At 47.1% G+C, this 23,802-nt stretch overlaps 1 protein-coding gene across 5 annotated transcripts in view; it reads right to left on the reverse strand.

Moving 5' to 3' along the window:
- The window catches only part of TRIO (trio Rho guanine nucleotide exchange factor), a 751,422-nt gene that overhangs the window by 390,367 nt on the left and 337,253 nt on the right, over positions 1 to 23,802 (reverse strand). For all 5 annotated transcript variants that reach the window (XR_013277581.1, XM_077491869.1, XM_077491868.1 and 2 more), the window contains exon 23: positions 6,858 to 6,969. Coding sequence is in view for 4 of the 5 variants with exons in the window: in XM_077491869.1 (XP_077347995.1) it covers positions 6,858 to 6,969 (112 nt within the window). In the remaining variant the exon portion in view is untranslated. The remainder of the gene's footprint in view (positions 1 to 6,857; positions 6,970 to 23,802) is intronic.

The raw sequence follows: 23,802 nt of genomic DNA on the forward strand, positions 1-23,802 counted from the left end.
CACGGGTAGACTGTCGGAGTCCGGGGCTTTGGACGAGGGGAATTCTGCTAGGACTTTAGAGATCTCCTCTTGTGTTAGAGGTTCCTCTAGTTCCTGGGTCTGCTCCTCAGTCAGTTGTGGGATCTGAATTTCTGCAAAGAAAGATTCCATCTGGGAGAGGCCATCCGAGACAGTGGTTGTGTATAGGTCGTTGAAGACGTTACAAAACATCCTCGTGACCTGTACAGGTTCAGTTACAAGAGTGCCGTCAGCAGTACGAAGGGAGATCACCACCAGGGGTCCCTCCTCACTGTGAAATAAGTAAGCTAGTAGCTTCCCCGCTCTTTCCCTATGCTCAAATGTCCTCTACTGAAGAAAAAAAAAAAAAAAAGAGTTTGCGTTTAGACTTTTCGTATAGTAGTTGATCTAGTGTTCTGGAGCATAGCTTGAGACTGCCTGCCTTTTCTGCCGTGGGGCTGTTGAGGAATTCCCTTTCTGCAAATCACTCCTCGCTGCATCCATGCTTGCTGTGGAGTTGTGATTTAGATTATTAATTTGGGTCGTCAGGGTCATTCTGGTGTGTAGCTTAAATGCTTCCCACACCATCTGCGTCTGTGCTGTGCCCTCATTGGTCTCGAAAAAATTGTATTTTTTGTACTCACCGTAAAATCCTTTTCTCTGTAATTCACCGACCGACACAGCTCCTCTGTCATGAAAATCGCATGAAGAGACTGACCTCCAGGTCTTCTGATTTACGATCGTCGCAGGTACGCACGATCGTACGAACGCGCATGCGTTCGTACGCAGGTGCGCGTGCGTGCGTCCGTGTTGGCGCCAAACGGCCTATTTAAACTAGCCTCTGGCTAATGGTCTCTGCTGTCTGCTCTACAGCGTTATACCTGTGGGACCTGATCTGTATTGTTTGTTCCTGTTTGACCCGGCCTGCCTGTGACCCATCTGCTATCCGCCTGCACCCGACCCCAGCTTGTTGTGACGATTCTCCTGCCCGTTCCCTTGTACTTCGTTCCTGTCTGATATCCGATCCAGCTTGCTTTGACCATCCGTCTGCTAAAGGTGAACCTGCTTATACTGAACTGTGTCATCCGCTGCAAGTAACCTGCTTGTATTGAACTGTTCACCTGCTGTAAGTGCCTGCTCATATTGAACTTCTTATCTGCTGCAAGTACCTGCTTATATTGCGCTGTTTGTCTGCTTCAAGCCACTTGTCATATTGCGCTGTTCATCTGCTTCAAGTCACCTGTCTTATTGAACTGTTCACCTGCTGCAAGTGCCTGCTCATATTGAACTGTTTATCTGCTGCAAGTACTTGTGTATATTGCACTGTTCATCTGCTACAAGTTGCCTACTTCCCCGCACTGCTTATCATCAAGTTACCTGCTCCATTGAACTGTGTTATCTGCTATAAACTACCTGCTGATCCATTCACTGTGATTACCTGCTCCACTGAACTTCACCTACCCATCCTACCCATCTGTTGATCCTGCCAGGCACCTGTACCCCTCCTTACTCCTGTGTTCCCTGTTACATTACCAGGAAACCGGTAGTGGGAGTCGTAAGGGAGGCCTCTCTCCGCAATCCGGGCTCGCTACTAGAAGGTACGTGACATCCTCTCTGTAACAAAATGGGTTGTCAGCCCCATCACTGGAGATTACTAGGCAAAGTTGTAACACAACACTTGAAAACTTTTAGTTCCGCCCAGGGGGCGGTCCCTAGGCTACAACCCCCACAGCCTGCCCTAGCAGACTCAGTACGTCAACAAGCAGTATAACGTAAAGAGAAAAAGTAGGGGCGGGTGCTGTGTCGGTCGGTGATTTACAGAGAAAAGGATTTCACGGTGAGTACAAAAAATCCTATTTTCTCTTATATTCACCGTCCGACACAGCTTCTCTCTGTAATAAAATGGGACGTCCCCAAGCAGTGCCAAACGAGGGGTGGGAAAACAGCATAAAAACTTCACCCACCATGGAAAGTGGGAACTAGTGAAACTAAACCCAAGAACGCAACATTGCGGAAGTAATGCAACAGTGCATAAACACAACAGTACTGCGTACTGGTAAGGAAAAACAAAGCTTGCATATCCAATTGCAACTACATGGCTGCCTGCAAAACTTTGCGGCCAAAACAGGCATCAGCCGATGCACTGACATCTACCTTATAGAACTTGGTAAACGTATGGACAGATGACCAGGTCGCCACCTTACACACCTGAGGGACCGACTCTTGGTGGCGGAAGGCCCAAGACGTTCCGATTGCCCTTGTAGAGTGGGCCGTGACCAGAAAGGGGGGCACCTGCCCCATCAAGGCGAAGGCTTGTGCTACAATCTGTCTGATCCACCTGGAAATGGTGGCCGACGAGACTGCCATACCCTTCTTTGGACCAGCCACCGAAAACAAACAGCGAGTCTGACTTCCAAAATGGAGCCGTGGCAGACAAATACACCTTCTGAGCCCTAACCACGTCGAGAGCGTGAAGGGAAACCCTCCTGGCCGAGGTAATGTCCACTAGAAAGAACACTTTCTGGGAAAGAGTCAACAGGGGAATCTCCGTGATATTTTCAAACTGCGGTTTTTTTGAAGCACCGACAACACCAGGTTCAAATCCCATGGGGGTTACAGTGGGCGCACCGGAGGGACATGTCGAACCCCCTGAACGAAGGTACCCCCTAAGGAGTGCGATGCCAGGGGTCGCTGAAAAGAGACAGCCAGGGCTGAGATCTGCCCCTTGATGGTGCTCAATGCCAATCTCTGGTCTACTCCTCGCTGTAGAAACAGCAGGATCCCTGCTATGGAAAAGGAACGCGGATGCCAACCATTCTCCTCACACATGGAGATGTAAGCCTTCCAGGTACGATGGTATATCTTTCTAGAAGATTTCCGTGCCCTCAACATAGTTGGAATCACAGAGTCCGACAGACCCCGGTTCCTCAAGACCTGGCTGTTAACAGCCATGCCGTTAAAGCCAGCGATGGTAAAGCAGGATGAAAAATTGGACCTTGCATAGCAGACGTGGCAACAATTTCAGTGGAGGAAAGGCGTAGATCAGCTGATACTGATCCAACGGGGCCACCAGCGTGTCTGCCCACGGATCTCTTGTCCTGGACACAAATCTTGGCACCTTCCGATTGAGACGGGAGGCCAATAGATCCACATCTGGTGTTCTCTGGATGCAATGCCCATTCTCCTGGGTCCAGCATCTGTCGACTCAGATAGTCCACCTGCCAGTTTTCCACCCTGGGATGTAAATGGCCGACAGGGCCGGAACATGTCGCTCTGCCCGCCGAAGTATGTGAGTGACCTCCCGATCAGTGGCTGCGCTTCTTGTTCCCCCTTGGTTATTTATGTATGCCACCGCCGTGGCGTTGTCCAACTGAATCCTGATCGGACGCCCTTGAAGACTCACCGACCACATGTGGAGACACAGCCTGATCGCTCTCTATTCGAGCAGATTGATCGGCAACTCGGATTCTACCGTCGACCAGAGGCCCCGAGTCGACTGAGCCCCCATCACTCCACCCCATCCGGATAGACGGGCGTCCGTAGTGACCACTGTCCACTTCAGAGGAAGGAACGTTTTTCCGGACTGAATCACCAGGTACTTCAACCACCAGATCAGAGAGTCCCTGACCGGTTGGCTCACCTGGATCTGTTGATCCAGGGACAACTGAGACTTGTCCCATATTAACAAGATCTCCTTCTGCAGTACTCTGGTGTGGAACTGGGCGTAAGGTACTGCCTCGAAGGAGGCTACCATGAGTCCCAGCACTCGCATTCAAAACCAGAGCGAAGACCACTTGCAGTTCATCAGCAGTTTCACCGCGGACCTGAGAGTCTGCAATTTGTCTGAAGGGAGAAAAACTATTGCTTCCCTGGAGTCCAACAGTAAACCTAGGTACTCCAGATGCTGGGTCAGCACAATTACAGACTTCTTTAGGTTCAACAGTCACCCATATTCTTGCAGGGTCGGAAGCGGAAGATGCTCTCAGGTGGAGATCGTCCAGGTAGCCCATGATCGCGATCCCACGTTGTCTCAGCAACGCGAATACTGGAGCCAATACCTTGGTAAAGACTCGGGGAGGGGGGGGGGCTGATGCCAGACCAAAAGGAAGAGCTACAAATTGATAATGGGCTTCCCTGACTGCAAAACGCAGAAACTTTTGATGCTGAAGGCATATGGGTATGTGCAGGTACGCATCCTGGATGTCCAAGGAAGCCAGGGAGTCACCTTGATGGAGTGCAGCGAATACTGAGCGAACCGATTCCATCCTGAACCTCTGCACTTTTACAAAGTGATTGAGGGCTTTTAAGTCCAAGATCGGACATACCCCTTCCTTCTTGGGAACCACAAATAGATTTGAGTAGAATCCCTGGAAGCGTTCTGATTCTGGAACTGCTACAATCACCCTGCGATCCAGCAAGTCCCTCATCGCCCCCAAAAGGGCCACCCGGAGAACCGGGATACGGGTATGCTGGAGGGGAAGAATCTGTTTGGTGGCCAAGAGAGAAACTATCTTGTAGCCTGTGGAAATCAGATCGCAGACCCATTGGTCGGATAACTGGGAGGACCACCGGGCTGAAAACTCCTGAAGGCGACCCCCAACCCGAGACATGCTCCTGAGGCAAACCTTCATGCGGTAGCACTTTTGTTCGCAGGCTTGTGGTTCCAGGGACTTTTTTGGCATCCTGTCGGGCTGGGGATGTTTTGCCGAAGCTCCTGTCGGACGAAAAAGCCGCTTGTGAGCGGAAAAAGAGGGCCCTTGCCTACGGTGTGGCTCCTTAGCTTTCCTGGCCTCTGGGAGTAGTGTACTCTTACCACCTGTGGCATATTTAATAATGTAATTTAACGAGGCTCCAAAGAGCCGGTCGCCAAGGAAAGGAAGATCCGTCAGGGCTTTTTTGGATGCCTGGTCAGCAGACCAGCATTTTAGCCAAATTAGGCGCCTCAGCACCACAGCTGACACTGAAACCCTGGATAACAGAGGGAGAGTATCCAGGGCCACGTCACAGACGTACTTAAGGCCTTGCCCTAGTTGGTCTGCTAGTTCCACACAGACAGGGGAAGGCTGTTGCTCTCCTAATTCGCGGTGCAAACGTTTTGCCCACTCAGTGTCTGCGACACAAGTGCGGATGCCAGTACAGGTCGCACGGCTGACCCCCACAACCGTGAACAAGGAACGAGCCACCGCCTCGGCCTTCCTGTCCGTGGGATCCTTCAATGCAGGAGCCCCCTCAACCGGGATCGTGGTTACTTTATTTAACCTGGATACTGGGGGATCCACGACCGGAGGAGCCGACCATTTCTTCAGAAGGCTTTCCTCAAAGGGGTAAAGCACCGCAAAGTATTACTTACTCCCTCCTCACCCATACTGCAGTCAGCCTGTGGGGTCTCGCTGTAAAGTCCCCCTCTCCACAGCGGTGACTGCATATGGCTCCTCAGCCGATGTGTAAATCGGCTGTGCAGGAGCCCGGGCACGCTGTTTACTATGAAAGTGAAAGCAAAGGAGAGGCATCTAGCAGTGTGTGCTGTGCTCTCTGCCTCCTAGAGTGCAGTACCCAGCATGGAGATTAAGGTACAGAGCTGCAGCTGCCAATTTTTAAAAAGACTGTGTATATATATATATATATATATATATATATATATATATATATATATATATATATATATATATATATATATATATATATATATGTATGTGTGTTTGTGTGTGTCATATGTGTGCATGTTTATATGTATGTGTGTTAAGTGTGTATGTTTATATGTGTTTGCGCATGTATGTGTTATGTGTGTTTTTATATGTGTATGTTTATATGCACTGCTGAGGCACAGGCAGGCTACATGACGGGCACTGGTAGGCTGCTGGGCACAGTGAGGCTACATATGATGTGCACTGGTGAGGCTGCATTGATCTCCTGTACCATGCCCGCAGTCTCTGACCATCTCCTGTACCATGCCTGCAGTCTCTGACCATCTCCTGTACCATGTCTGCAGTCTCTGACCATCTCCTGTACCATGTCTGCAGTCTCTGACCATCTCCTGTACCATGTCTGCAGTCTCTGACCATCTCCTGTAGCATTTCCCCAATCTCTGAACATCTCCTGTAGCATGTCCCCAGTCTCTGACCATCTCCTGTATAAAAATATTTTTTTTAAATAGTCAATCTCGGTATCTGTTTTCGGGATCAAGGAAGATTTATTTTCGGTTTCAGCACCAAAAAAAAAAAAACATTCGGTACATCCCTACAGCACACCTTGCCAGTTTACCATACATCTGAGAGCAGACTACAAAGACATGATTATGGTTGTATGGGGTTAAGAAATCTAAAGACTTAAAAGAGGTTGTAAACCTTGGGAAAACCACCCCAAAAAAACAACTTGCAAGACAAAAGGCATAATGGGCTTGTATGCAGCGCATACGAACTCATTATTAAATACCGTAGAACGATTCCCTGAATAGGCATTGGCTCTCCCGAGTACACGGCTAACATCTTCCACAGGATTTACTTACAGGTTCGCGGGCCGTTTCTCCAGTGCGCATGCACAATGGCGTTGGCAGCAGCGCATATAATGAATCCCCAAAACTGTGCAAGTTTAGCAGATATTCACGGTACCTACAGGTAAGCCTTGTTATAGGCTTACCTGTAGGTAAAAGTGGTGTAGCAGAGTATACAACCACTTTAAATCTGTTAACTGCAAACGTCATTCAAATTGCTGTGAACAAGGTTATTTTAAGACTAAGCTTCTTTTGTATTATTGTTACAATATAAAGCATTATAAATGAAAATATAAAGAGAAAAACACTGTTGTAATGCCTACACATGCATTAGGATAGACAGGAACACAACTTGCAGAAACAAAATTACCTTCTAACATGCTAAGATGCATGGCATCATTTGCTCGTTTTGGAACACTAAGCATCACTTCTAGTCCATCTTTTATTTCTCCTTTGCCTTCTTCACAGCATGTCAACAGCTCCTGATGTGAAGGAAAAACAGCACAACAGGAATCACCAATCAGTTCCTAAAGTACGGTAATTACTCTAAACAAACTGTGCCTAAAGATACATTTAAACAAATGACACATCAAATTGGAATGTATTATAAATTCTCATAATATATATTATCTATAAACAAAGGCACAGCAAAGGGGCAGCCCAACTATCTGCTAGAGGCAGCTCAGTTGCAACACAGTACATAGTAACATAGTTGGTAAGGCTGAATAAAGATATTGGTTCATCCAGTTTAACCTGAATATATATGTCACTGCCATTGTTTATTTCACTACCAGTATTTTATTTAAAGGGCACATATCTGATCTCTGACCACTGGGAAATCTCAAAGCAGCATCTACTGCGGGTGAGAAAAATAAACATCTCCTGCAAGGCAGGGACAACTGTGTGAGCTGGGAACAGAACACAGAATCGCCTCTATATCACAAAGTCCTCTGGCTAAGTAACCTGCAAGGGCCAGGTGCATCCAGATAAATGACCATAGGGCCTAGAGGGGGAAGGAAAACCAACACAACACAAACTACATCTAGATAGCAAAGTGAAATTATTTTGAGGCATTGGAGATAACCAGGACAAGAGACCATGTCCTGGTTGAGGTAGGCTTATGGGACAAAGCAGCCAGTTCAGAAAACAAGCCTCTAAGTTATAAGACTTTGCAAATAATCTTTCCCTATCAATTTGTGCCAAAATGTACTCCGTTACATTTCTTTGGTTAAAAAAACCCCAAAACAGTGTATATTATTTAATACAATGCATCAGGAAATTATTCACAACGCTTCACCTTTTCCACATTTTGTTTAGGTTACAGCCTGATTCCATAATGGAATTAAATTATTTATTTTCCTCAAAATTCTACAAGCAATACCCCATAATGACAACGTGAAAGAAGTTTGTCTGAAAAAAATAATCACATGTACAGTACATAAGTATTCACAGCCTTTGCTCAATACTGGTACAAGCTTGGCACACCTATTTTGGGCAGTTTATCACATTCTTCTTTGCAGGCCCTCTCAAGCACCATCAGGTTGGATGGGGAGCGCCAATGCACAGTAGTTTTCAGAGCTCTCCAGAGATGTTTAATCGGGTTCAAGTCTGGGCCACTCAAGGACATTCACAGAATTGTCCCATAGCCACACCTTTGTTATCTTGGTTGTGTGTTTAGGGTTGTGTCCTGTTGGAAGATGAACCTTTGCCCATGCCTGAGGTCCAGAGGGCACTGGATCAGGTTTTCATTAAGGATGTCTCTGTACATTGCAGCATTCATCTTTCCCTCCATCCTGACTAGTCTTCCAGTTCCTGCTGCTAAAAAACATCCCCACAGCATGTTGCCATCACCATGCTTCAGTGTAGAGATGGTATTGGCCAGGTGATGAGCGGTGCCTGGTTTCCACCAGACAAGATGCTTGCAATTCAGGCCAAAGAGCTCAATATTTGTTTCCTCAGACCAGAGAATTTTGTTTCTCATAGTCAGAGACCTTCAAGTGCCTCCGTCTGGCCACTCTACCATATAGCCCCGCTTGGGGGAGTGCTGCAGAGATGGTTTTTCTTTACACTGTAGATAACAGCTGCAGTACTGCAGTGCTAATCAAGCAAATTTTTTCCAACAGGGCGGTTCAACAGAAGCTGATTAGTAGATCTACTTCTGATCAACTACAGTGGCCATACAATGATCAAAGTTTAGCCAGTCTCTGTTGAGCTGGATGACTTTCGATCAATGTAAGGCCAGCTTTATAATTACACCCCAAAACACATTCTGCTACTCCTCCTGAGTATGGACATAGCACATGTGAGACTTTCAAGAGGCATCAATTACGCATCTAATTTCCTGATTACTCATCGTATTTTTGGACAGTGTGCATGACATGGTGGTGGAGACACTGATTGCTGTAAGCAGTGAACAGGTAGCAGGTACAAAGCTTCCTGGGATAAGCAATCTCTCAGGCACAGATACCAAATCTAAGGTGGTAGTGAAAAAACAGTGTAGTGCTTATTTGTGATATTTACACGTTTATATACAGGTGCCATACAGTGTCTCAGAAAGCAAACAGGACCAACAGTAGCAAAACAAAAACGTAGCCATGTCTTGGCACTAACTATACACAAATACAGGCCCTCGCTACAAGGCTGAGCAAGCCTACAGTTTGTCAGCTTCCACATATACAGCTTGCTGGCTTGTTAGGACACTTTCACACTGAGGCGTTTTTCAGGTGCTTTTGGGCTAAACATAACATCTGTAAAGCGCCTGAAAAACGCTTAACCTGCAGCTCCAGTGTGAGAGCCCAATTGCTTTCACACTGAAGCAGTGTGCTTGCAGGAAAAAAAGTCCTGCAAGCAGCATCTTTGGGGCGTGAATACACCACTCCTAAAAACATCCCTGCCATTAAAATCAATGGGCAGAGCTACTGAAGCACCTGCAAAAAGATTCAGCAGTGGTGCTTTGCTGTCATTTAAACTCTTTTTCGGCTGCTAGCATGGTTTAAATACACCCCGCTAACGGCCGAAAAGCGCCATCAAGACGATGGTAAAGCACCGCCAAAACTAGTGTCGCTTTAGCACCAACGCCCCACACCAGCATGAAAGTAGCCTTACCAACCTGTTGCTCTCTCACAGACAGGAGTTGTCCAATTCCCAGTCTGTTTCATGTGAGCATGAATTGGCCTGGGGGTAGACCAAGATCTGAAATGGATCCTAGATCAGAGTTCCAAGAACGTGTATGAGAGGAGCCTGGCAGACGTATAAACCCCCAGCAAGATTTTCCCAGCTCTCTCTGGCAAGCTCTGCTACACTGCCTACATTATTATGGCTCGCTCCCGTGGGAGATTGAGGGGCATGAGAGATTGGGGGACAGTATAACCTTACAGTGAAGCTGTGGTTTACTACTTCCAAACTACTGACCCTTTTTACTCAGAGGCAGCAGCCAAGGGTGTAAAAATGCTGTGGCGTTTTTGCTTCACAGACATGGCAGGACTTATACCGTCCTTTTCTTGTGGCGGGCATAGTACCCCCCAATTATAACCCATTCACATAAAATGAGCTAAAAGTAGGCGGTGAAGATGTGCTACAATGCCTCCTCTTGGCCTGCCAAATGCTGTCTGAAGAGTGATCCAAGCACAGATCACTCTTCATAGTGCACCACATGTGTGAATGAGGCCCTACAGTGAAGGAAAAAAGTATTTGATCCCCTGCTGATTTTGTACATTTGCCCACTGACAAACAAATGATCAGGCTATCATTTTAATGGTTGGTCTATTTTAACAGCGAGAGACAGCATAACAAAAATATCCAACAAAACATATTTCAAAAAAGTTAGGCATTGATTTGCATTTTAATGAGTGAAATAAGTATTTGATCTTTTAACAATCAGCAAGATTTCTGGCTCCCAGTTGTCTCCTAAACAGGTAACGAGCTGAGATTAGGAGCACTCTCTTAAAGGGAGTGCTCCTAATCTCAGTTTTTTTCCTGTATAAAAGGCCACAGTCCACAGAAGCAATCAATGAGATTCCAAACTCTCCACCGTGGCCAAGACCAAAGAGCTGTCCAAGGATGTCAGGGACAAGATTGTAGACCTACACAAGGCTGGAATAGGCTACAAGACCATTGCCACGCAGCTTGGTGAGATGGTGACAACAGGTGGTGCGATTATTCGCAAACGGAAGGAACACAAAAATAACTAACCCCCAGTCTGAGACTCTATGCAAGATCTCACCTCGTGGAGTTTCAATGATCAGGAGAACGGGGTGGGGAATGAACCTAGAACTACACAGGATAATCTCGTCTCAAGGCAGCTGGGAATGTAGTCACCAAGAAAACAATTGGTAAGACACTACGCAGTAAAGGACAAACCCTGCAGAGCCCGCAAAGTCCCCCTGCTCAAGAAAGCACATGTACAGTCCTGTCTGGAGTTTGCTAATGAACATCTGAATAATTCAGAGGAGAACTGGGTGAAAGTGTTGTGGTCAGATTAGACCAAAACCGAGGTCTCAAATATGGAGGTGGAAACATTATGTGTTGGGGTGTTTTTCTGCTGAGGAGAGAGGACAACTTCACTGCATCAAAAAGGACGATGGACGAGGCTATATACCATTAAAACTTGGATGAGAACCTCCTTCCCTCAGCCAAGGCATTAAAATGCATTGTGGGTGGGTATTCCAGCATGACAATGACCCAAAACAAATCGCCAAGGCAACAAAGGAGTGGCTCAAGAAGCACATTAAGGTCCTGGAGTAGCCTAGCCAATTTCCAGACATTAATCCCATAGAAAATATGTGGAGGGAGCTCAAGGTTCAAGTTACCAAATGTCAGCCTCCAAACCTTAATGACTTGAAGAGGATCTGCAAAGAAGAGTGGGACAAAATCCCTCCTGAGATGTACAGATACCAGGTGGCCAAATACAAGAAACGTCTGACCTCTGTTATTGCCAACAAGGGTTTTGCCACTGACCACCAAGTCATGGGGTCAAATATTTATTTCACTCAATAAAATGCATATCAATTTATAACTTTTTTGAAATGTGTTTTTCTGGATATTTTTGTTGTTATTATCTCTCACTATCAAAATAAACCTACCATTAAAATTATAGACTGATCATTTGTCAGTGGGCATACTTTTTTTCTCTTGCTGTATGTGGAAAATGGGACTGCTGTGGTGGTGATTGCGGATACTGAGAGGCTTGGCTGGCTGTGGCAGTGCTCAGAGAATGACAGTCATTTAGCGCATAGGGCAAAGATAGTATACTTCCCCCCCACAAAGGGGGCGGGGGTAACAGCGTTACACAGAGAAAAATGTAACATTGGTGGGATATGTGAAAAAGTATCAATAGTTTTGGTAAACTGAAGCGTTTAAAAACCGCGCACAAATATGGGGTTGGAAAGAAAATCTGTTTTAATGGTGATGTCCTATTTTTTGTTGTGTCTCCCTCCCTTCAGTTACCATTGCTATGGAACATCCCACAGAGTAACTACTATGGTGCTGTGTCCCGTGATGTACGTTAAGAAAATAGGATTTTTATAACAGCTTACCTGTAAAATACTTTTCTTTGAAGTACATCATGGGACACAGAGCCATAGTAGTTACTATGTGGGTTATAGGCCACCTTCAGGTGATGGACACTGGCACGCCCCAAGACAAAAAAGTGCCCACCCTATATAACCACTCCCACTACTGGGAGCGCCTCAATTTTGCAGCCAAGCAATACACGTGTAAACCAAAGAAGGGAGGGACCCCTGTGTCCCGTGATATACTTCAAAGAAAAGGATTTTACAGGTAAGCTGTTATAAAAATCCTATTTTCTTATCGTACATCACGGGACACAGAGCCATAGTAGTTACTCTGTGGGATGTTCCATAGCAATGGTAACTGAAGGGAAGGAGACACAACAAAAAATAGGGCATTAAGAGACTAGAAGACTCATACTGCAGCCTGCAGTACACTGAGCCCAAAGGTAATATCCACATGACCTTTTACATTGATTTGATAGAATCTGGTAAATGTATGGACTGAAGAAAGACCAAGTTGCGGCCTTGCAGATCTAAACCATGGAAGCCTGGTGAGGCACTGCCCAAGAAGCACTAACAGCCCTGGTGGAGTGCTCTTTAACATGAAAGGGAGGAATTTTCCTCTTTAGACCATAAGCTTAAAGCGGGAGTCCACCGGGACTCCGCGTTTTTTTTTTTTTTTAAAAGCCAGCAGCTACAAATACTGCAGCTGCTGACTTTTAAAATAGTGACACTTACCTGTCCAGCGCGCCCGCGATGTCGGCGCCCGAAGCCGATCTCTAGATCGACACTCGAGTGCTGCCGCCGCCATCTTGGTTATGGGAATCAGGAAATGGAGCCTTTCGGCTTCATTTCCTGGTTCCCTACTGCGCATGCGCGAGCCGCGCTGCGCAATGAGGACGGTCCCCGCTGCCTCTGGGATCTGTGCGTTTCCCAGCAGGCAGCGGGGCACTTGCGGGAAGGGGCGGGCACTTGCGGAAAGGGGCGTAAGTTACGCCCCTTTCCGCAGAGAGCTATCCCGGAAGTGGGTGCAGTTACCTGGATTATCCAGGTAACTGCACCCCCCTCCCCCCTGAAAGGTGCCGATTGTGGCACCGGAGGGGGGGGAGGGTTCTGATGAGCGGAAGGTCCACTTTAGGGTGGACCTCCGCTTTAAGCAATCAGTTGACAAATCCATTTCGAAATAGTAGATTTTGATGCTGCCTGTCCTCCAATAGGACCTTCTGGCAATACAAACAAAATATCTGTTTTACGAATCTGAGCGGTCACCTTTAAGTAGACCTTGACCGCTCTCACTACATCAAGAGAATGTAGTGACCTCTCTTCCACAGACTGAGGTTCTGGAAAAAAAAAAAAAAAGAAGGCAGAACAATATCCTGGTTTAAATGGAAACCTGTCAGTACCTTCGGTAGGAATTTAGGATGAGGCCGCAAAACCCCCTTACCCTTATGAATAATCAAATGTGGATCTTTACAAGAAAGAGCCGCCAATTCCGATACTCTTCTGGCAGAGGATGTGGCAACCAAAAAAATTATCTTCTTCATCAAGAATATCAACAGGAATATCCCGTATAGGCTCAAAAAGCTGTTTTTGTAAAGCCGACAAGACTACATTCAAATCCCAAGGGTTCAGTGGTGTCCTGACGGAAGGATTAATTTGAGGTACCCCCTGAATAAAATTATGAACCAGAGAGAGAGAGAAGCAAGAGGCCATCGAAAAAATACTTATAAGGCCAAGACCTGGCCCTTGATAGTACGTAAGGCCAGCTTAATTTCCAATCCCATCTGTAGGAATTCAAGGATCCTACTTATGACATATTTTCTGGGGCGCCAACCCCTGGATTCACACCAGGAGACATATGCCTTCCAAACTCTATAGTATATGACTATGACAGCGGGTGCTGTGTCGGTCGGTGAATTACAAAGAAAAGGATTTTACAGTGAGTACAAAAAATCCTATTTTCTCTTATATTCAACGACTGACACAGCTTCTCTCTGCAACAAAATGGGACATCTCCAAGCAGTGCCAAAACAGGGTATCCTCAACAGGAGTGATCCCCAAGACAGCAGCCACTGTGGAAGTAATGCAACAGCGCATTAACATAACAGTACTGAGTTTTTTTAGAAAAAACAGGAAAAAATATCGGTTGCATATTCAATTACACCTACACGGCCGCCTGCAAAACTTTGCAGCCCAACAACAGGCCTCAGCCGATGCACTGACGTCTACCTTGTAAAACTTGGTAAACGTATGGACAGACGACCAGGTCGCCACCTTACACACCTGAGCGACCGACGCTTGGTGTCGGAAGGCCCAAGACGTTCCGATTGCCCCTGTGGAGTTGATAATGACCGGAAAGGGGGGCACCTGCCCTTTCAAGCCGTAGGCTTGTACAACAATCTGTCTGATCCACCTGGAAATGGTGGCCGACGAGACCGCCATGCCTTTCTTGGGACCAGCTACCGAAACAAACCGAGTCTGATTTTCCGAAAGGGAGCCGGGGCAGACAAATGCACCTTCAGAGCCCTAACCACGTCCAAAGCGTGAAGGGCCACCTCTTTAGGGTGCTTCGGCTTAGGAAACAGCGATGGTAATACAATGTCCTCATTGATATGAAAAGCCGAGACCACCTTCGGTAGAAAAGACTGTTGCGGACGCAATACCACCTTATCCCTGTGGATAACCAGATAGGGCGACTTGCAGGACAAGGCCGCCAATTCCCAAACCCTCCTGGCCGAGGTGATGGCCACTAGAAAGACCACTTTCTGGGAAAAAGTTAACATGGGAATCTCTCTGATATTCTCAAATGGCGGTTTCTGAAGCGCCGACAACACCAGGTTCAAATCCCATGGGGGTAATGGTGGACGCACCGAACTACTGTCGTACCCCCTGAATGAAGGTACTCACTAAGGAGTGCGATGCCAGGGGTCACTGAAAAAGGACAGCTAAGGCTGAGATTTGCCCTTTGATGGTGCTTAATGCCAATCTCTGGTCAACTCCTTGCTGGAGAAACAGCAGGATCCTGGATATGGAAAAGGAGCGTGGATAGCATACTTTCTCCTCACACATGGAAATGTAGGCCTTCCAGGTACGATGGTATATCTTCTGAGAAGAAGATTTCCATGTCCGCAACATAGTTGGAATCACTAAGTCCAACAGGCCCCGATTCCTCAACACCTGGCTCTCAATGGCCATCCCGTTAAAGCCAGTAATGGTAAAGCAGGATGGAGAATTGGACCTCGAGATAGGAGGTCCTCTCGCAACGACAGTCCAGTATTACTGGGATCCCCTCAGCGTCCACTCTGCGAAGCAGACATGGCAACAGTTTTAGTGGAGGAAAGGCGTAGATCAGCTGGTACTGATCCCACGGGGCCACAGCGCATCCGACGCGTCTGCCCACGGATCTCTTGTCCTGGACACGAATCTTGGCACCTTCTGATTGAGATGGGAGGCCAGTAGATGCACATCTGGTGTGCCCCACTTCATGCACAGCAGCCTGAATGTCTCCGGATGCAATGCCCATTCTCCTAGGTCCAGCATCTAGCGCCTTAGTCAGCCTGCCAGTTCTCCACTCCCAGGATGTAAATGGCAGACAGTGCCAGTACATGTCGCTCTGCTCACCAAAGTATGTGAGAGACCTCCCATGCAGTGGCTGAACTTCTTGCTCCCCCTTGGTGATTTACGTATGCCAAAGCCGTGGCATTGTCTGACTGTATCCTGTTCGGGCACCCTTGAAGACTCCTCGACCATGTGTGGAGACACAGCCTGATCGCTCTCAATTCGAGCAGATTGATCAGCAGCTCGGATTCTTCCGTGGACCAGAGGCCCCGAGCCGACTGAACCCTCATCACTCCACCCCAGCCAGATGGACTGGTGTCCATAGTGATCACCATCCATTTCAGAGGAAGGAACGATTTTCCGGACTGAATCCCCAGGGACCTCAACCACCAGATCAGCGAGTCCCTGACTGGCTGGCTCACCTGGATCTGCCAATCCAGGGACAACTGAGATTTGACCCGATCTCCTTCTGCAGAACTCTGGTGTGGAACTGGGCGTAAGGCACTGCCTCGAAGGAGGCTACCGTGAGTCCCAGTAGTCACATGCAAAAACGGAGCGAAGACCACTTGCGGTTCATCAGTAGTTTGACCGCAGATCTGAGAGTCTGCAATTTGTCTGAAGGTAGAAAAACGCTCGCTTCCCTGGAGTCCAACAGCAAACCTAGGTACTCCAGACGCTGGGGCGGCACAATCACCGACTTCTTTAGGTTTAATAGCCACCCAAATTCATGCAGGGTCTGCATGGTGATCGCCACATCCTCCTCCAATTCTGAGGCGGAAGATGCTCTCAGGAGGAGATCGTCTAGGTAGTCCACGATCGCGATCCCACGTTGTCGCAGCAACGACATACTGGTAAAGACCCGGGGGGCTGATGCCAGACCAAAGGGAAGAGCCACAAATTGGTAATGGGCTTTCCCGACTGCAAAACACAGAAACTGTTGATGCTGAAGGCATAAGGGTATGTGCATCCTTGTTGGAGCGCAGCGACTACTGAGCGAACTGATTCCATTCTGAACCTCAGCACTTTCACAAAGCGATTGAGGGAATTTAAGTCCAAGATTGGACGTACCCCTTCATTCTTGGGAACCACAAACAGATTTGAGTAGAATCCCTGGAAGCGTTCGAGTCCGGAACCGGTACAACCACCCCCCGCGATTCAGCAGGTCCCTTAACTGCCCCCAAGAGGGCCTCCCGGCGAGACGGGGATACGGGTATGCTGGAGGGGAAGAATCTGTTTGGCAGGCAAGAGAGAAACTTCATTTTGTAGCCTGTGGAAATCAGATCGCAGACCCATTGGTCGGATAACCGGGAGGACCACTGGGCTGCAAACTCCCGAAGGTGACCCCCCCACCCGAGACAAGGGTGGGGGCAAACCTTCATGCGGTAGCACTTTTATCCGCAGGCTTGCGATTCCAGGGACATTTCTGACCGTCCATGGGGATCCTGTCGGGCTGGGGACGTTTATTTGAAGCTCCAGGCCGACGAAAAAGCCGTTTGTGAGTGGAAAATGAGGGCTCTTGCCTACAGCGTGGCTCCTTAGCTTTCCTGGCCTGTGGAAGTAGGGTACTCTTACCACCAGTGGCATTTTTAATGATGTCTTCTAACGAGACTCCAAAGAGCCGGTCGCTAAGGAAAGGAAAATCTGACCGGGCTTTTTTGGATGCCTGGTCAGCAGACCAGCATTTTAGCCAAATTAGGCGCCTCAGCACCACAGCTAACCCTGGATAACAGGGGGATAGTATCCAGGGCCGCGTCACAGACGTACTTAAGGCCTTGCACTAGTTGGTCTGCTAGATCCACGCAGACAGGGGAAGCCTGTTGCTCTCCCAATTCGCGGTGCAAAAGTTTTGCCCACTCAGTGTCTCAGTGTCGACCACTTTTTGAGAAGGCTTTCCTCAAAGGGGTAACGCACCGCCATGTATTTGGGGACTGAAAAAGTCCGTTGCGGGCGACCCCATTCCTTGTAAATGAACTTGTCAAAATAAGTCAGATACAGGAACACCTTAAGTGAATGCGCTGGCTTGCAGGACCCAAAAGGGACCGGTACATCAGCAGAGGGATCCGCTGGCTCCTGAATCTTCAGGGTATTATGCACAGCTGTGATAAGTGCTCCAACAAGCGCTTTGTCGCACACGGACCCGGACAGAGACTCATCCTCACTGTCCAAACGGTCCTGGTCAGAGTCATCTGACAAGACAGAGCAGGGGTCACCGGCCTCAGCAGGACCCGAGTCTGCATCAGAGCTCTCTCCAGAGGACGGGGGGTCAGGGGCCGCTTTAGCACCTTTCTTCCCACGCACTGCCTCTATCTTGGCGACAAACGAATTGAGGACCGCCGTCAGGGTGTCCATGGGAACCGCGCAGTCTGCAGGTGACCCGATTGCAATTGTCTGGATTTCGGGGAAGAAACGCCAGTTTCTGAAGCCATGCTGACCCTACCCTGTCTGCCACCTGAATGGGACTTAAGACAGTGACAGTCCCACCCTCCATGCTGCTGCTGACTGAGGGGTTCTAACCCGCTGGACTCACCGCCCTGAGGAGCTCCACGCTGTATACAGCAGTGCGTGTAGCCCCCTAGCGCTCCCAGATGCAGAAGGATCAAAGCTGTGCTGGTGGCAGCCAGTCAGAACGATCGCTGAGCGATCTGAAAAACATGTCCAGATTACACAGAAAGCCTGCCAGCGCTCTGTGATGACAAAACAGGAAGCTGAGGGCACAGGAAGCTGCTGCTAGAGCACAAAAAACATGATCCGGCTTCAAGAAAATGGCCGCCAGTGTCCGGAATAGGGAATCACCGGGAAAATGGCCGCTTGAAGCCCAGAAGCATGCTGTCCCTTGCCAACACTGAAAATGGCCGCCAGCCAGCGCCATGAGAGGCAGAAAGAAAACATGTGGCAGACACAGCGCTGCACCGACACAGGGGCAACCCTCACAGACACCTCCCGGGATTAAGCACTCAGGACCCAGGCACCCCAGAACAGCCAGAACCCAGGTGAGGGCCCAGGGGCACACACACCGCTCAGCATCCATGCACAGCACCCCCCCCATGAGGGGGGGGGGAAGGAGGGGAGTTAGACAGGGGAGAGAAGAGAGGGGGGTGATTGGGCCCCCGAATCGACCTCCCAGGGAATGCCCAGATGCTCAACCCTGCCGAGACAGGGAGAGCCGTACTTACCAGTCCTGAAGAGCTGGGAGACATTCCATTTTAGCCAACTCCTGATCAGTACAGGGAAGGATACTGGCCCGGTACAATGTGACGCAGACATCAGTAGCCCGGTCATATGTATGCCCCGGAGCATAAAAGCTCACGACCACCTCTGAAGCTGAGGTATGTCGTGGACTGCCGAGCCGTAGCTGCGAACTGCACACGCTCGATGGCCGGACTGAGGAGACTACAAGGATAAGTGAACCAGCCTGTCACCCAGCCGGCTGTTGATAGAAGATCACAGGATCATTCATCTTGTGCAAAAAGCCAAGCTTCTGCGACAAAAAAACACGGACCTATGGGCCCCCAGGGTTCCTAGGTCTGTCTCCTCACTAGGCAAAATAAAACGGAGGCTGCTAGGGCAGAGTGTGGGGATTGTAGCCTAAGGGACTGCCCCCCTGGGGGGAACTAAAGTTCTGAAGTGTTGTATTACAACTTTGCCTAGTAATAGAGATAGGGCTAACAACCCATTTTGTTACAGAGAGGAGCTGTGTCGGTCAGTGAATAAGAGAAAAGACAATAGTCCATCCAGTTCAGCTTGGTGCATTACCTTTATGCACAATTATTCATAAAAAACAATTATACTCACAAATGAGTGCACAAGCGCATCAATATAGTCAAAGTCATGATGCCAAATCTGTAGCACTTGCTCCCCTGCATGTGACGAAGCGATCCAGGTCCAGTAAGGCTGACAGGTTTCAAGGGGTAATGCCTCTTCATCAGAGCCAAAAGATCTGGTGTGTGGAGCCTTATATACTATTAAACAACATGATGCTCCTCCCACTCACTGTGTGGATAGATTGCACAGAGACTGTATGTCACTGTATTAACTACAGATATTGAGGGGTGCTATATGGTCACGCTTTCTTTGTATACTGTATGTATATAAATGTAGATTATGTGACCACGAGATCATGCGACTGTTTGTGCAATCCAGCCCACACAGTGCATAAAAGGAGCATCATGCTGTGTAACAGTATGCAAGTCAGGCTGAAGATGGGTAACCCCTTGATAGGTGTCAGCCATACTGGATCTGGATGACTTTTTCCCATGCTGGGGAGCAAGTATTACAGATTTGGCATCCATGACTATGTTTATGTGCTTTTGAACTCATTTCTTTCTTGAGTAGAATAACTGATTTTATGAATAAATCATGTTTTTAAAAGGTAATGTTCCAGGCTTGTGCACCCTCTTTTCATTGGTTTTCAGTGTTGTGCATAACAGGACACCTTCAGTCCTAAGATGGCAGCAAAGCCTGGTGATACCATTTACCTCAGAAAATGGAACTGTGGAAACTGGTCGCTGAGCACCACATTTGAGTGAAAGAAGTTGTTTTTACTGCTTGAGGCTTTGTTCTGGTCAAGTCTAGAGGAAGGCCAGAATTCAAGGCATCAAGAAATTTTTTGACTGAAGTGCATATGTTCACACCAAGCAAACATGGATTTCCATGTATGATAATAGATTTTTCTGGAAGTGGCTTTTCTTGTTTTTGGCAAGGCAGGGATGACTGACTCCAATACACCTCTGTCTCTGAAGACCCCAACTAATCGCTGGGAAGAGGAGTGTACTGCTGTGTTTCTACCTCTTGCTGATACCCCCACCCTGCAGTCAAGTAAAGGCAAGGGGACATCTTCTGTGTAGTCTGCTTATCAGGCTCTTCTGAGTCAAATTGGTGCAATGAGAATCACTGGCTTTTTCTCTTATTTTACTTTGTGGAACAGATAAGGTTGAATACACACAGAAGAGAAGGCATAGATTAGCTTAAATGCAGACCAGATAATTATCAAGACATCAAATGCCAGTGCATAGGAATCTTTGGACCTGGCCACAAACATACTAGCTAGGTAGTTTATTGTTGAATCTGAAAGCCAGGATATCCACATCCAGAGTCCCTTATTTCTGATAAGGTTGAAGATAGATTGGAAAGGTAGCATTGAGAATGAGATGAAACTTGCTAATCTGTAAAAATACATCATACAACATGCAAACATCCTTGGCGAAGAGAATCATCTCTAGACTTTGAAAGGTACTTGAGTCTTTACTACCAACCAACTGTTCAGAACAGAAAAAGTTTAATGCTTAATGAACAACCTGAGTATTTAAAGGGGTTTAACAACTGTATGGCAAGCAGTAACATCATAAATGTGAGAAAACTGGGAGGAATTTGTTTCTACAGATGCATAAGAAATATAAGATCAATGAATTTTTAACCTACACACGAAAGCTGTAATTGATGCTGTCAAGCCATATGTTAGCACAACTAAACGAGAACTCAGTATATAGTACATATAAGAGAACACCTCCACAATATACAGTGGTGTGAAAAAGTGTTTGCCCCCTTCCTCATGTCCTGTTCCTTTGCATGTTTGTCACACTTAAGTGTTTCGGAACATCAAACCAATTTAAACAATAGTCAAGGACAACACAAGTAAACACAAAATGCAATTTGTAAATGAAGGTGTTTATTATTAAAGGTGAAAAAAAATCCAAACCATCATGGCCCTGTGTGAAAAAGTGATTGCCCCCCTTGTTAAAACATACTATAACTGTGGTTGTCCACACCTGAGTTCAATTTCTCTAGCCACACCCAGGCCTGATTATTGCCACACCTGTTCACAATCAAGGCATCACTTAAATAGGAGCTGCTTGACACAGTAAGGTCCACCAGAAGATCCTTAAAAGCTACACATCATGCCGAGACCCAAAGAAATTCAGGAACAATTGAGAAAGAAAGTAATTGAGATCTATCAGTCTGGAAAGGGTTATAAAGCCATTTCCAAAGCTTTGGGAATCCAGCGAACCACAGTGAGAGCCATTGTCCACAAATGGCGAAGACATGGAACAGTGGTGAACCTTCCCAGGAGTGGCCGGCCGCCCAAAATTACCCCAAGAGCGCAGCGACGACTCATCCAAGAGGTCACAAAAGACCCCACAACAACGTCCAAGGAACTGCAGGCCTCACTTGCCTCAGTTAAGGTCAGCGTTCATGCCTCCACCATCAGGAAAAGACTGGGCAAAAATGGCCTGCATGGCAGAGTTCCAAGGAGAAAACCACTGCTGAGCAAAAAGAACATCAAAGCTCGTCTCAATTTCTCCACAACACATCTTGATGATCCCCAAGACTTTTGGGACAACATTCTGTGGACCGATGAGACAAAAGTGGAACTCTTTGTGTCCAAGTATATCTGGCGTAGAAGGAACACTGCATTTCATAAAAAGAACATTATACCAACAGTAAAATATGGTGGTGGTAGTGTGATGGTCTGGGGCTGTTTTGCTGCTTCAGGACCTGGAAGACTTGCCGTGATAAAAGGAACTATGAATTCTGCTGTCTACCAAGAGATCCTGAAGGAGAATGTCCGACCATCTGTTCGTGTACTCAAGCTGAAACGAACTTGGGTTCTGCAGCAGGACAATGATCCTAAACACACCAGCAAGTCCACCACCGAATGGCTGAAGAAAAACAAAATGAAGACTTTGGAGTGGCCTAGCCAAAGTCCTGACCTGAATCCTATTGAGATGTTGTGGTATGACCTTAAAAAGGCCGTTCATGCTCGAAAACCCTCTAATGTAACTGAATTAGGACAATTCTGCAAAGATGAGTGGGCCAAAATTCCTCCAGGACGCTGTAAAAGCCTCATTGCACGTTATCGCAAACGCTTGGTTGCAGTTGTTGCTGCTAAGGGTGGCCCAACCAGTTATTAGGTTTAGGGGGCAATCACTTTTTCACACAGGGCCATGATGGTTTGGATTTTTTTTCACCTTTAATAATAAACACCTTCATTTACAAATTGCATTTTGTGTTTACTTGTGTTGTCCTTGACTATTGTTTAAATTGGTTTGATGTTCCGAAACACTTAAGTGTGACAAACATGCAAAGGAACAGGAAATGAGGAAGGCGGCAAACACTTTTTCACACCATTGTATTAAAGGTTAAATGTTAAAGTGATAAACATCTCCTCTTTAACCACTTCAATAGCAGGAACTTTTGCCCCTTCCTGCCAAGGGAAATTTTCAGCTTCCAGTGCTGTCACTCTTTTGAATGGCAAATTTGTGGTCATGCAACACTGTACCCAAATAAATTTTTTATCATTTTCTTCCAACAAATAGAGCTTTCTTTTGGTGGTATTTGATCACCTCGGGGGTTTTTATTTTTTGCTAAACTAAAAAAGCCACCCACATTTTTGAAAAAAAATGTTTTTCCTGTCATAAAATGTTGTTTTCCCCTTCACTGACAGGCACTGATGAGGCGGCACTGATATGCAGAATTGATCAGCACTGATGGGCACCAATAGGTGGCTGTGATGGGCACTGGCAGGTGGCACTGATGAGGTACTGACAGGTGTTACTGCTGGGCTCCGATTGGCAATGTGGTGAGCACTGACTTGCACTGTGGTGGGCACTGATTAGCACTGGCAGACTTTATTATTGAGGCATTGATTGGCACATCTGATGGGGCTGTGCTGATAATCAATGTGCTGATTATCAGCACAGACCTCCCCAACAGGGAGAGCCGCCAATCGTGAACCGAGGAATGCTGTTTACCGGCACTTCCTGGTTCATTCGATTTTCAGCTGTGATTGGTCACAGCCGATCACCTGGTAGGAAGATATATATATGTCTATGCAAAACATGTCTGTAATAAGAGAGAGGGGACCATTTTTTTAAAATTTTATTTTATTTATTTTTACTTTTCCTTTTTATGATCCTGTTGAGCAAGATAGTGGAGTGCTTTGGTAAAATAACAAGATATTTGTGAGACGGAGAAAGTGATCAAGGGCCCAGACAAAGATCAAAGCATACACAGTCCTCAATCTCCTCTGCTGCTGCAGCTGTATTGGATGAATGAACAGGGAGTACTCTGTACAGAGGGTTCCTGTTCACTCACAAAGTATAATAAACACAGTTTTCTAGGCTTCAGTTATGAATAAGCACAGGATTGATTGGTGCTGATCACTCACTGTTTTCCTTCAGGAAAAGATGGGGTCCATAAACACGATATATGCTTTTTAATTAGCAGAGTCTGTGGGAGAGTTCTGCTACA

This window comes from Lithobates pipiens, unplaced genomic scaffold (genome assembly GCF_037356315.1).
Source record: "Lithobates pipiens isolate NorthernLeopardFrog02 unplaced genomic scaffold, aLitPip1_a1.2 Scaffold_19, whole genome shotgun sequence".
NCBI lineage: Eukaryota > Metazoa > Chordata > Amphibia > Anura > Ranidae > Lithobates > Lithobates pipiens.